Consider the following 11968-nt stretch of genomic DNA (forward strand, 5'->3'; position numbering starts at 1 on the left):
AACACATGTGCGCAAAATTTTGGAGTTGGCTACATAATTGAATCCATCACATGTGTGAAAAATGGAACCGAAAGAATCAAACCCACCAATAACAATTTTTTTTTTATCAAAACCGCAGTCGATAGACGTTGTGAAAATCAGAAAAATGCAAGCAATAGTCGTGTCTTCACTCTTCAGATAAGATCCCTTTTAAAAACAGTCATCTTTAGATTCTGAATTTTTGATTGCGGGTTAATTATACATTACAGCACCGAAAGATAGGGGTTGTTACAATTTGGTCACCGGATTTGCATTTGTTACAAAATCATTATTTAAAGTGAAAAAATGAAACAAAATAGTCATCCGGGCAGATTTCACTTAAATCCGGTCAGATGGAGTGCTGATGTGGCACCCAGTCAACGTCTATTGGCCAAAATATGCAAACGTGGTTGCTTATTTGTCTTCCATGTTGGTAGATGCTTATGTGGCAGCTGATGTGGCTTCTAGGGCAACATAATTGGCGCGAAATCGTAAAATATCCCACCTAAATCACAAACACTTCCATCTTTGATGAGCTAAACCACAGATCTAAAACATATTGCTCTGCAACCACACTTGAAGACAAAGAGACGGAGAACAAGGCTTCGCGAAGATCAGATTTGTTGCTGGGTTTTTGGGGAGGTAAGTGCTGGTTTTTCTCTGGGTTTCATCTCTGTTAAAGTCTTGGCAATTTCGTCCATGTCTATTCTTTGTTCTAGGTTTCATAGATCCATGTTTCATTATACCATTAGGGTTTAAGATTACCCCAAATCTTGTACGATTTGGCATATAGTGACAAGAAAAGAATGAAATTTTGCATACTTGTTGCTGTGTGGTCCTGTGTGTAGCAAATTTAGGGACTTTGTGGTCCCAAAAATGTCATACAACTTTGTCTGCCTTCTTTCTTTTTTTCTTTATTGTTTGTGGTCCCAAATATTTATTTAATTAGTTGAATACGTTAGAGCAATAGTGGTTTTTAATCATATTCTTTCCAGGTGTGAAACATGGCAAATGATGGTGATGATGTTAGAGCTGATGATAAGGTTCGAGTTGATGGTGAAGGATATTTATCTGATGGTGATGATCTTGATGATGAAGTCCTTGATTCCTACCTAGCTAGTGTAGAACAACAAGTACTAATAGAGGAGATTAATATGGAGGAAGGTGATAAAAGTGGAGGAAGTGATAGTGAGAGTGAGACCTCTGATGGTGATGAATCTTATGAAGGAGATAATATGGAGGAAGGTGAATCTGATGAAGTAGCTGATGCTGATGAAGTTGATGTTGAGGAAGGTAGAATAGCTGGAGGGGGCAGTGATATGAGTTTAAGTGATGATCCTGACTTCCAATTAGGGTATGCAAGTGATGAGTTGCAGAGTTTGCACTCTTCTGATAATGAAACAGTTGTTGGACAAGGGAGAAGGATTATGCCAGAATTTAATACAAATGCTGATATGAGTGAAGTGACATTTGAGCTTGGGATGCATTTTACAAACTTGGCTGAATTTAAGCAAGCTGTTAGAGACTATGCTGTGGCAAATGGAAGGCAAATTCGAGTTGATAGAAATGACAAAAAAAGATGTCAAGTTAAATGCAAGGATGGCTGCCCTTTTAGGATTTGGTGCTCTAAAATAAGTGGAGAGGAGACATATCAGATAAAGACTTTTGTGAATAAGCACAACTGTAGTAGGTCTTTTGTTGTGAAGCAAGCCTCTACTAAATGGTTAGCCAAAAAATTTTTAACAAAGGTTAGGGGTGAGCCTAGGGTGAAATCCATTGACTTAGTTGTGTGGATCAAAGACAACCTCTCTATCCAGGTAAATAGAACACATGCTTTTAGGGCAAAGAGATTTGCACAAGAGATGATTGATGGTACTCACAAAGATCAATATCTGAGGCTTAGAGATTATGGTGCTGAGGTACTTAGGAGCAATCCAGGGAGCTCTTGCTTTCTTAACATTGTTGAGAGACCTACTCCAGAAACACCAGCTGTATTCAAGAGAATTTATGTGTGCCTTGATGCATTAAAGAGGGGTTTTAGGGCTGGGTGTAGGCCATTGATTGGGCTAGATGGTTGTTTCCTAAAGGGTGTATATGGTGGACATCTTCTGACAGCAGTTTCTCAAGATGGTAATAATGGAATTTACCCCATTGCATGGGCAGTTGTAGGTAAGGAAGATGGTGAACCATGGAGGTGGTTTTTGGATAGATTGTTGGAGGACATTGGACCTATAGAAGAGAACAAGTGGTCATTCATGTCTGATAGACAGAAGGGTTTGGTTCCTGCTCTTATGGCATTAGGAAATGGAGTTGAGCATAGGTTTTGTGTCAGACACATTTACAGCAACTTCGCCAAGAGGTTCAAGGGTTTGCAATTCAAAAAGCAGCTGTTTAAATGTGCTAAGGCAACAACATATCAAGAATTTCAGTTGGAGATTGCAAAAATGAGGGGTCTGAAGGAAGAGGCATGGCTTTGGTTACATGATATTCCACCAAACGTGTGGTCTAGGGCATTTTTCATGACCCATTCCAAGAATGATGCCATTTTGAACAATATGTCAGAAAGTTTCAATGCCAAGATACTAGAATTTAGGGACAAACCAATAATCACACTATTGGAAGAGTTGAGGCTAGAAGCAATGAACAGACATGTCAAGTTGAGAAGAAAAATGAGAAGGTACCAAGGAAGACTTGTTCCAAGGGTTGCTGCCAAGGTCGAAATGGAGAGGGCAAACAGTGGCTATTGGACAGCACATTGGGCTGGGGATAGTGGCCACTCCATTTTTCAAGTGACCAAAAGGCCTGAGCAATATGTTGTCAACCTCAATGAGAGATCATGCTCATGCAGGTACTTTGACCTAACTGGCATACCATGTTGTCATGCCATGGCTGCGATAGAGTATGTCCAACGTGATCCTGAGGATTTTGTGAATGAATGCTACACCAAAGAAGCCTACATGAGAGCATATGAATTTTCTGTCATGCCTACAAATGGTGCAACACTTTGGCATAGGGTAAATGGTGATCCAATTCTTCCTCCCAAGTATACCAATGCACCAGGTAGGCCAAAAAAGAGAAGAAGAAGAGAGTTTGACGAACCAAAAACAACCAGCGTATTGAGAAGAAGATATCCATTAGTCAAGTGCTCCAAATGTGGGGTTGAGGGGCATAACAGGAGGACTTGTAATGGACCAAACAGGAGGGAGTATATGCCTTTGAATTTTTAGATTATTAAAAAATTTTATATTTAAGACTAATGACCATATGTGTCTTCTGTAGGTGACAAATACAACTCCAACTCCAAATCCACAGACAAGGTCATCAGTGGCTTCAATTGGAGGAGGAGGATCTTTATCAAGAATCCAAAGAAATGTTAATACAAATGAGGCAGTGCCAAGTACAAGCAACACTGGGAGGAGCAAGATAAGGGTGAGGAGGCAGGTTTCAGAACACACATTGCATGCTGCCACTTCAACATCTAGATACTCATCCATTGTGAATGCCAGTCAAGAATCAAATGCAAGAGCACCCAATTAAGGTTGGAGTTGGAACTGAACTTATGTGTTATGCATTTTGGTATATTTGTTTATGCTTTGCTATTTGAGCACATATTTTGATAATAGCTTTTTGAGGAATGAATATCGTTCCTGGTTATGTTATGCCTATTAAGATATTTGGCTATGTTATGCCATTTAAGAACTTCTTTTGATATGTTTATATTAGATGATAGGTTTTTGAGGAATGATCACCATTCCTGGTACTTTGTTATGTTAATAGTTTGAATGTTAAATTATATAAGTTTCAATGAATGACAAATTTGTATATTTTTTCAACTTTGAGTGACTACTTTGTAACAACCTTAATATAAATTGTGGAATGATTGCCAAATCAGGGGTATCCTTGGCACTAAATTCAATTGCAAGACAAATATTTTTTTTTTTATTTTCCACATAAGCATATTTTTGTGCAATATTTGTTAATTTAATGCCACATCAGCACTCCATCTGACCGGATTTGAGTGAAATCTGCCCGGATGACTATTTTGTTTCATTTTTTCACTTTGAATAATGATTTTGTAACAAATACAAATCCGGTGACCAAATTGTAACAACCCCTATCTTTCGGTACTGTAATGTATAATTAACCCTTTTGATTGCCGGCCACCACAAACAGTCACTTCACATATATACAGCCGGCCACCACAAACAGTCATTTCAGATATATATATACACACACATTACATCCATGGCTTCCTCTTCACTACTCTCTCAACATGGCCTACTACCATGAAAAGAAACCAGTTTTTGTCTTCTTATTTTCTTTGTTTTTATCAATAATGGATGTCACAAACGCTTTTTCTTCATGCAATACCCGTGAAATAGGCGCTGTGGTACCTACAACTCCTTTGCTCAAATTCCTTGTACGTGACCAAGAGACTGCGCTGAACACTTTCGGTGGCAAAAACTTTGATCCGAAGCTGTACGTTGATTTTTCGTTGAAGTTGAATCTGTCAAAAACTGAGTCCGCATTTGATGAGCTCCCTAGGAGTATTGATGGGTCGATCTCTGTTAAGGATTGGAGGGTTTTATAGAGATTATTTTGAAGGAGCCCCCCAATCCACCTGATTTTGTGAAGGTGCCGGAGGGGTTCTTGCCAGCGGTGAAGAACCCGACAGTGAGGTCATGGGCGTAGGAGGTTCACTCTCTTTGGAAGAATTTGAGCAGGAAAGTCCCTGGTGAAGTCAGTGAACACCCTGATTTGCATACTCTGTTACCTCTGCCTGGGTCTGTTATAATTCCTGGTTGAAGGTTTAGAGAGGTTTATTACTGGGACTCTTATTGGGTTATCAGGTAATTAATATGGGTTTTGGTTCTCATAATTTAAATTTTTTTCACAATTCAGTGCTTTCTCTAATGTGTTTCTATTTGTTATGGTGCATCTTCTATCTCAATTTGGGATTTGTTTTTTCCTTTTGTGTGTCTGGTGATTTTTATTTTTATTTTTTTGTTGCAGGGGATTGCTGGCAAGCAAAATATATGACACTGCAAAAGCAATAGTGAATAATCTTATTTTGCTTATAGATAAATATGGATATGTTCTCAATGGGGCAAGGGCCTATTACATTAACAGGAGGTAATGCTTCTCTCTTTCATATATGTATATGCTGCTCTCTTTTTTAATGTGTGTGTGTGTGTGTGTGTGTGTGTGTGTGTGTGGTTTTGGCACTTATTACTTGAGTTTCTATGCTTGAGCTATCAATTCCATTTCGGTTGCTAATTGATTATAAGATTGTCCATCATTCAGATTTCAGACTATTGATTGATTTACTTGTCCTTTTTGCTTAATTTCTGTATTCGTTTTGATTATATGTAAATCAATCATCTACCAAATAGGGAGTGGATCAAATGCTCTAATTCTGTGTATTTTTTCAATAAACTATCTACCAAGATGGTTTTTTTTTAATACTTTGTAATAAATGCAAAATTCTTTTTTGTGGATCAAGTTATTCAAGTTAGATGCTTTATCTTCATCGCTTGCTGGTCCTTTTTTTGCATCGAACCTCCCCTCCTGAGTGCAATGGTTTCTGAAGTATACAAGAGGACTCTAGATATGGAGTTTGCTAAAAGCTCTCTTCCAGCATTGCTTAAAGAATATCAGTTTTGGAATTCAGGTATCGGAAAGTAATATGTGCTTGTTTACCATATGTTTGATTGTTTTTTCTTTGGTGTTGGTAGCTAATTCTTGTGAATCTTTTTTTCTTTTTGGTTCATCTTGATAGCTTGAACTTTTGCGTTCTGTTTGTCTATTGTAGATATACATAAAGTAATCGTCCACGATGTTCAGGCTAGCTGTGATCACACTTTAAATCGGTATTATGCCATGTGGAACAAACCCAGGCCTGAATCGTCAACACTAGTGTGTTATTCTAATATTGCTCTTTTAGCTTACTATGACGTCAAACAATTGTAGTGAATGTTAAAACAAGTAATGGCATTTTCCAGGACAAGCATTCTGCTTCCAATATCTCGAATGATTTGGAGAGGCAGAAATTCTTCCGGGAAATAGCTTCTACTGCTGAATCTGGATGGGATTTCAGTACAAGGTGGATGAGGTATGGAAACTATATATTTGAAACTGGTTTGCTTGCAAAAGCAAAATTAAATTGGGATACTAATGACCAACCGGTGTTAGATGAGGTGATTTTTTATTGAAATGATTATCCGTGTTTGTGTATTAATTTCTTTGAGGTCACACAAGTGATTCTTTTTCTTAGAAAGATGACGGTAGGAAAAGATTGATCAGGAGATTCCCAGAGCCATGTGAATAACAGTCTTATATAAGCAATTGTTACGAGCTTGTGGTAAAGCAAGAATATCTTACAGACGGAAAATGCGAAGTTGTAATCATTGGCTTGTTGCAGGAATCATTCCGATTTCACAGACAATTTCTACTACGTTAATTTTACCAGTGGACTTAAATGTGTTCATACTCAAGGTATGCTTCCAAACTATAATGCTTGGCATCAATAAACTTCAATGGTTAATATTGCAAGAGCTTCCATTTCTGTTGATCCAGATGGAACTCGACATTATCTACTTAGCAAAAGTTGTTGAAGACAATAAAAATGCGGAGAGTTTCTTGAAAGCTTCACAAGAAAGAAAAAGGGCAATCAACTCAATTTTCTGGGATGCAAAGATGGGCAATGGCTTGATTACTGGCTCAATGACACTGCATGCCAGGTGATCTTCACATTGAAGAAATTGTGAAGCACTAAACCCATATCTTTCACTGTGTTTTTTTCTTCACTGATTTCTTAGTTTTTGTTCTTGATCTCAATATCAAACAGTGGAAGTTTCAAAGCAAAATCAAAATGTATGTGCTTCAAACTTTGCTCCTCTGTGGATTGAGTCGTTTTATTCAGGTTCGTAATTTATTACCCACTTTAACATATATCTTCAGACGAGCTTAGTACTTAAACAGATGAGTCAGGAAGGCTTAATTAGGCTTGAGTTTGTCACTGTGTTTAGAACTTCTGCACAGCAATTCTGGAACTCCAAGTCTCCAACAAAGCTCTGCTCTTTTAGAGTAACCTATAGATGCCTGTTTTGCCATCCTATTGACCAACCTAGAAATCCAGTTTGTTTTGGTGTACATCCTACTAAATAAAAACTAAACCCACATTAGACTTGGTAAAATCCGCCCTCTCTGCATGGTAAGCTATTATTTCTATGCTGGCAAGATATTTCAGTTCATAACTGATGAGATCCTGCAAAAATTCAATAGCTTCTTTTGATATTTTTCTGGCATAAAATCCATTAAGCTGTAGCATTTTACAGTTGCAACCCATGATCTGTTTGGTATACTTTCAGATTAATAAGTTGATGAATGCTGAGAATTCTTTGATGTGTGCGTCCGTGCAGATGCTTCTCTAGTAGAGAAAGTCATGAGAAGTCTTGGAAGTTCTGGGTTGGTTTGTCATGCTGGAATTGCAACTTCTTTGACAAGATCAGGAGAACAATGGTTAGTAGTAAACAAAACCCACATATCCTTTATGTTTTTTTTTTTCTATATATAGTCGATTACTAAATTAACATTTAACAAGCAGGGATTTTCCAAACGGTTGGGCTCCCCTACAACACATGATAGTTGAAGGTCTAGCAAAATCAGGTTTAAAAGAGGCAAGGTCAATGGCACAAGAGATAGCTATATCATGGATCAGAACCAACTATGGCGCGTACAAGAAAAAGGGTGTGATGCACGAGAAATATGACGTCAAGAAGTGTGGAGAATACGGTGGTGGTGGTGGTGGTGGTGAATACACACCCCAGGTATGTACTGTAGCTGCAAAATGATTTAAGGGACGATAGATAGGTGATCATCCTTTATACCAGTTTGTTCCTAATGATTTGTTTTGCATTCTCTGTGACTATGCAGACTGGTTTTGGTTGGTCAAATGGAGCTATATTGGCATTCTTGGAGGAGTTTGGATGGTCTCGAGACCTGCCGGTAGATTGCCAATGAGCAGAGCTAGGATACTGAGAGAAGATTTTTGAGATTCTGAAACAAAATTGGGGAGTTTTAAATTACACAGAATTGAATATGTAGGAACCTCACTCAGCTTCCTTTTTCATCTATATGCCCTTGTAGTCAATTGAAATAATGTTCAGTAAAAATCAAATTAGTCTTCTATTAATGGTAGGACTTGAGCTGCAGAAAGAAATCAATATCTTTTGATTTATCTTCAACTCAGTTGAGTAAATGAGATTTCATTTCTAGCGGATAATTGTGGGCACTGAGAAATCTTTCTCAGTCCAAGACCCATAAGGCACAAACATCAAGTGAAAAGCTATAATACCCGGACTCTTCATTTTATCTTGTCGTATCGGTGTCGGGTATGCGTGACATTTGTATTGGTATGATATTCGGACTCTTCACTTTATCTTGTTTCCCTTTATAGAAGTTTTCAATTTGAAGAACCAACACACAGATATGTATTTATACTCTATACCCGTACCTGAGTCTAGGTATTATAAGTGAAAACTGAAAAGCCATTAGGGATCACTGTTTTCCCTTGAACTACATATTACAAGTTTTTTACTTTTTTATGGTTAAACTACATATTATACCAAAAAAGGAGGAAAAAAAACACTACATTAGAGCAACTTCAGTGGTGTAAATTTGCTGGGCCAGCAAAAATTTATATTGGGTCCCACTTCTATTACATAAAAAGTCAAGGCAAACACGTCTCTCAATACAATCACACCAACAAAACACATCTCCCAATATAACCACACCAACAAAACACATATTCCTATACATTTTCCTTCCCACCCAACATAGTGGCCAACAAATTCTCATTCCCTTCATGTTGTCCCCAATAAAACTACACCAAAACACAATCTTTCAATATAAAACACATCTCCCAATATAGCCACATCAGCAAAACACAAAACCCAATACAGCCACATCAGCAAAACATAAAACCCCATACATATTTGTTGGCCCAGACAAAATAACACCATTGCAAGTGCTCTTACTTTTGGGCTTTTGAAGACAATCCAAAACATGCAATCACTGCCAACAACCAATCATTACTTGTCTAATCTTTATAAGGTAGGTTTATTGATTAATTATCTATCTATCTATGTTAAGTAGGAAACATAATCATCACATTTCATTTATTAGATCCTAACCTCAACTAATTATCATCTTTTGCTGTTTTTTTTTTGATAATATATTTTGTTGTTTTTCATTTTTTTTAACACTGAGGAAACCATCACAAGACACAGTTCTAAGGGTGGAGCCATGTACTGTAAACCCCCAACGGGAGAATCCAGCTACCCTCGCCAAATCTTCAAGCAAGTCACGAACCAGTCCAAGAAGCTCCTGGACCCAATAGACCACTAACCCACACCAGGCCCAACATCCACGACGCAATTATAATACGAATGTTTCAGCTCAAACTTGGGTTGGGCGGGTATCCCGTTGATCAACAAACCATTGGACCAAACTCGTAGGGATTGTTGTTTTTCATTTGACACTGAGGGTGAGGGGTGAAGGTATCAATATCATACAACACAATATTTAAAAAATTGAAACGTCCAATGTTTTTATTAAAAAGTAAAATATAAAAGATAAAATATATGTGATTTGTATAATAAATTAATATGAAGTTTATTCTTATTTATAGTTGAATCAAATTGGGATAAAAATTAATTTTTTATGACAAACGCAACTTGTCGTCCTGCCATCAGAATCCACTGAACTCCTCCGACACAACTGAAACAGCTCTCTTAGAACCCTAAAACTCTCTCTATCTCTCCCCCTCTGTGAACCAGTTTTTGATCTTGTTGCTTTGCTATTGGGAAGGTTAGTCCCTTATGATCATAATTTTTCTCATGTTTCTGAAGTTAATACTTGCATTCATTGGTCTGCTAGTCTGGTTTGGGGTTTTTTCCAATGCACAATTCTCGAGCAAAAAAGTTTGAATTTTCTTTCTGGGTTTTGCATTTCTAAGTGGTTTTCCTATGTGCTTTGATGGGTTTTAGTCCATTCATTGAACTGATCATGTACCCCTTTTCAGTAGGGTGTTGTTATCTTATAAATCCGATAGCATTATTGTTCAATCTGATCATTTTCTTATACTCTCAAGTTTTCTTCTTCTCATTTTTACTATCTCATGTTCTTCCTGAATACAGATTTCCTGCCAAACAACGTTTGAGAGGAATATAAAAGGATTTTGGATTGGAGCACTGGGAAGCTTGTTGCTGTTTCTTGAGTTCTGTATCATAAATGGCAGAGGTGGTTGGTCCGAGATTGTATAGTTGTTGTAATTGTAGAAATCATGTTGCTCTTCATGATGATATCATTTCAAAGGCTTTTCAGGTCAGCTAACAATGAGATTCAAACACTGATAGAGTGATAGTTCCTACTGTTTTGTGTTAGTAATTTATATTACATGTCAAAAGTTTGATTTGGGGGAAGTAGCTCTTATGTTCAAAGTACCCCTGCTGCTTGCATTTAAAAGAAGAAATACCTGATCATGTATATATTAGATATTGGGTAATCTGTTAACGAACTTGGTGTGCAAAAGGAGGAATATCCAATTACAGTAGACCTTTTTTCTTTCAAAAGGTTAATAAGTGAAGTGATTTAGCATGCAAAAGAAGAAATACCTGATCATGGTAGTTCTAATTTTATTAGCTTAAATTAGGTGAATAAGTGAAGTGTTTAGTCTGCAAAAGAAGAAATTTCCAATCACAATACCCTTGATTTTATTTACTTTAGATTATGTAATTAAGTGATGCTAGAGAAGTAGAGAACAACTGGACTCCAAACAGATTTAAGGACCAAACTGAACTCAATAATAATCAAATCAAACTGTTGTGTAAATATCACTGAAGAGGAATTTTTTTATCTGTGAAGTATTCGCTTCAATTGTGCCATCTTGTTTTTTTATCCTGTTGTGGATTTGCTGGATTTTTCTGTTCCTTGTAGAGTTTGATCTAAGCAAGGATAAGTTTTTCTATTTTGACTGCAGGGAAGACATGGTCGAGCATTTCTTTTCTCGCATGCGATGAACATTATGGAGGGGCCAAAGGAGGACAGAAATTTATTGACTGGTCTCCACACGGTTGCTGATATCTATTGCTGCGATTGCGGAGAGGTGCTTGGGTGGAAATATGAAAGAGCATATGAGGAAACCCAGAAGTACAAGGAAGGAAAGTTCATTCTCGAAAAGTTAAAAATTGTCAAGGAAAACTGGTAGCAATCAAGCATGTCTCTTATCTTCTTTTGTCCTAAAGTTGCTGTAAGTGTAGAGATGATACACATGTCCATTGCGTCTCGGCGGTCTCCATCAATTGAAATCTGCTCGTGTTGTTCCTTGCTGTGTATTCATTGTTATTTATTGTGTGGAATATCGAATGGGAGTTTATTGATTTTGTTAATAAATTGTGAATAATTCTTGGTCATGCTCATATGATAGATATGGATTTTGAAGTTATAGAGCAGCTCTTTACAGGCTGTGGTCATGAATTGGGACTGCCTGCCCATCATATGAATTCTCCTCCCCTCCCCCTTCGTTTACTTTGTCTATCATAGCATGTCATCTCTTAACTACCGCAGAATTTTGCCAAATGCTGTTCACAACTAGTAGTATTTGCTGTTTTATCTTGTTGGAATCAAATTACCTAAATGGTGGTGTGCTCGGTGAAGTTTTTGTCTCACGCACACACAAGCAGTAATGTATCGGATTTTGGTGTGGATTTTGCTGATATCGCTGTTGTTCATTTTATGAACTAACTTCTATGTCAGTGTCCTTTGATGACAATTTTATTTAGATGGACTAAGGACCTGTATCATGTTGGATGCAAATTACCCAAATGGTGTTGTGCTCAGAGAAGTTTTTGTCTCGTGCACACACGAGCAGTAATGTATCGGATTTTGG

General features: G+C 37.4%; 2 protein-coding genes and 1 pseudogene across 2 annotated transcripts; all 3 read left to right on the forward strand.

Moving 5' to 3' along the window:
- The first annotated feature begins 548 nt into the window (after positions 1-548).
- LOC119980765 lies at positions 549-3555 on the forward strand. Its single transcript, XM_038823561.1, has 3 exons — positions 549-660; positions 1014-3131; positions 3298-3555. Exons 2-3 carry the CDS (start codon positions 1023-1025, stop codon positions 3553-3555), a joined length of 2367 nt encoding a protein of 788 aa, XP_038679489.1. The 5' UTR covers positions 549-660; positions 1014-1022.
- A 633-nt stretch (positions 3556-4188) lies between these two features.
- On the forward strand, positions 4189-8416 carry LOC119980797 (annotated as a pseudogene).
- A 1333-nt stretch (positions 8417-9749) lies between these two features.
- LOC119981209 (protein yippee-like At4g27745) lies at positions 9750-11490 on the forward strand. The gene is made up of 3 exons (XM_038824267.1): positions 9750-9888; positions 10218-10404; positions 11060-11490. The coding sequence occupies exons 2-3, from the start codon at positions 10312-10314 to the stop codon at positions 11285-11287; spliced, it is 321 nt and encodes a 106-aa protein (XP_038680195.1). The 5' UTR covers positions 9750-9888; positions 10218-10311; the 3' UTR covers positions 11288-11490.
- Positions 11491-11968: the final 478 nt, after the last annotated feature.

This window comes from Tripterygium wilfordii, chromosome 16 (genome assembly GCF_013401445.1).
Source record: "Tripterygium wilfordii isolate XIE 37 chromosome 16, ASM1340144v1, whole genome shotgun sequence".
Classification (NCBI taxonomy): domain Eukaryota; kingdom Viridiplantae; phylum Streptophyta; class Magnoliopsida; order Celastrales; family Celastraceae; genus Tripterygium; species Tripterygium wilfordii.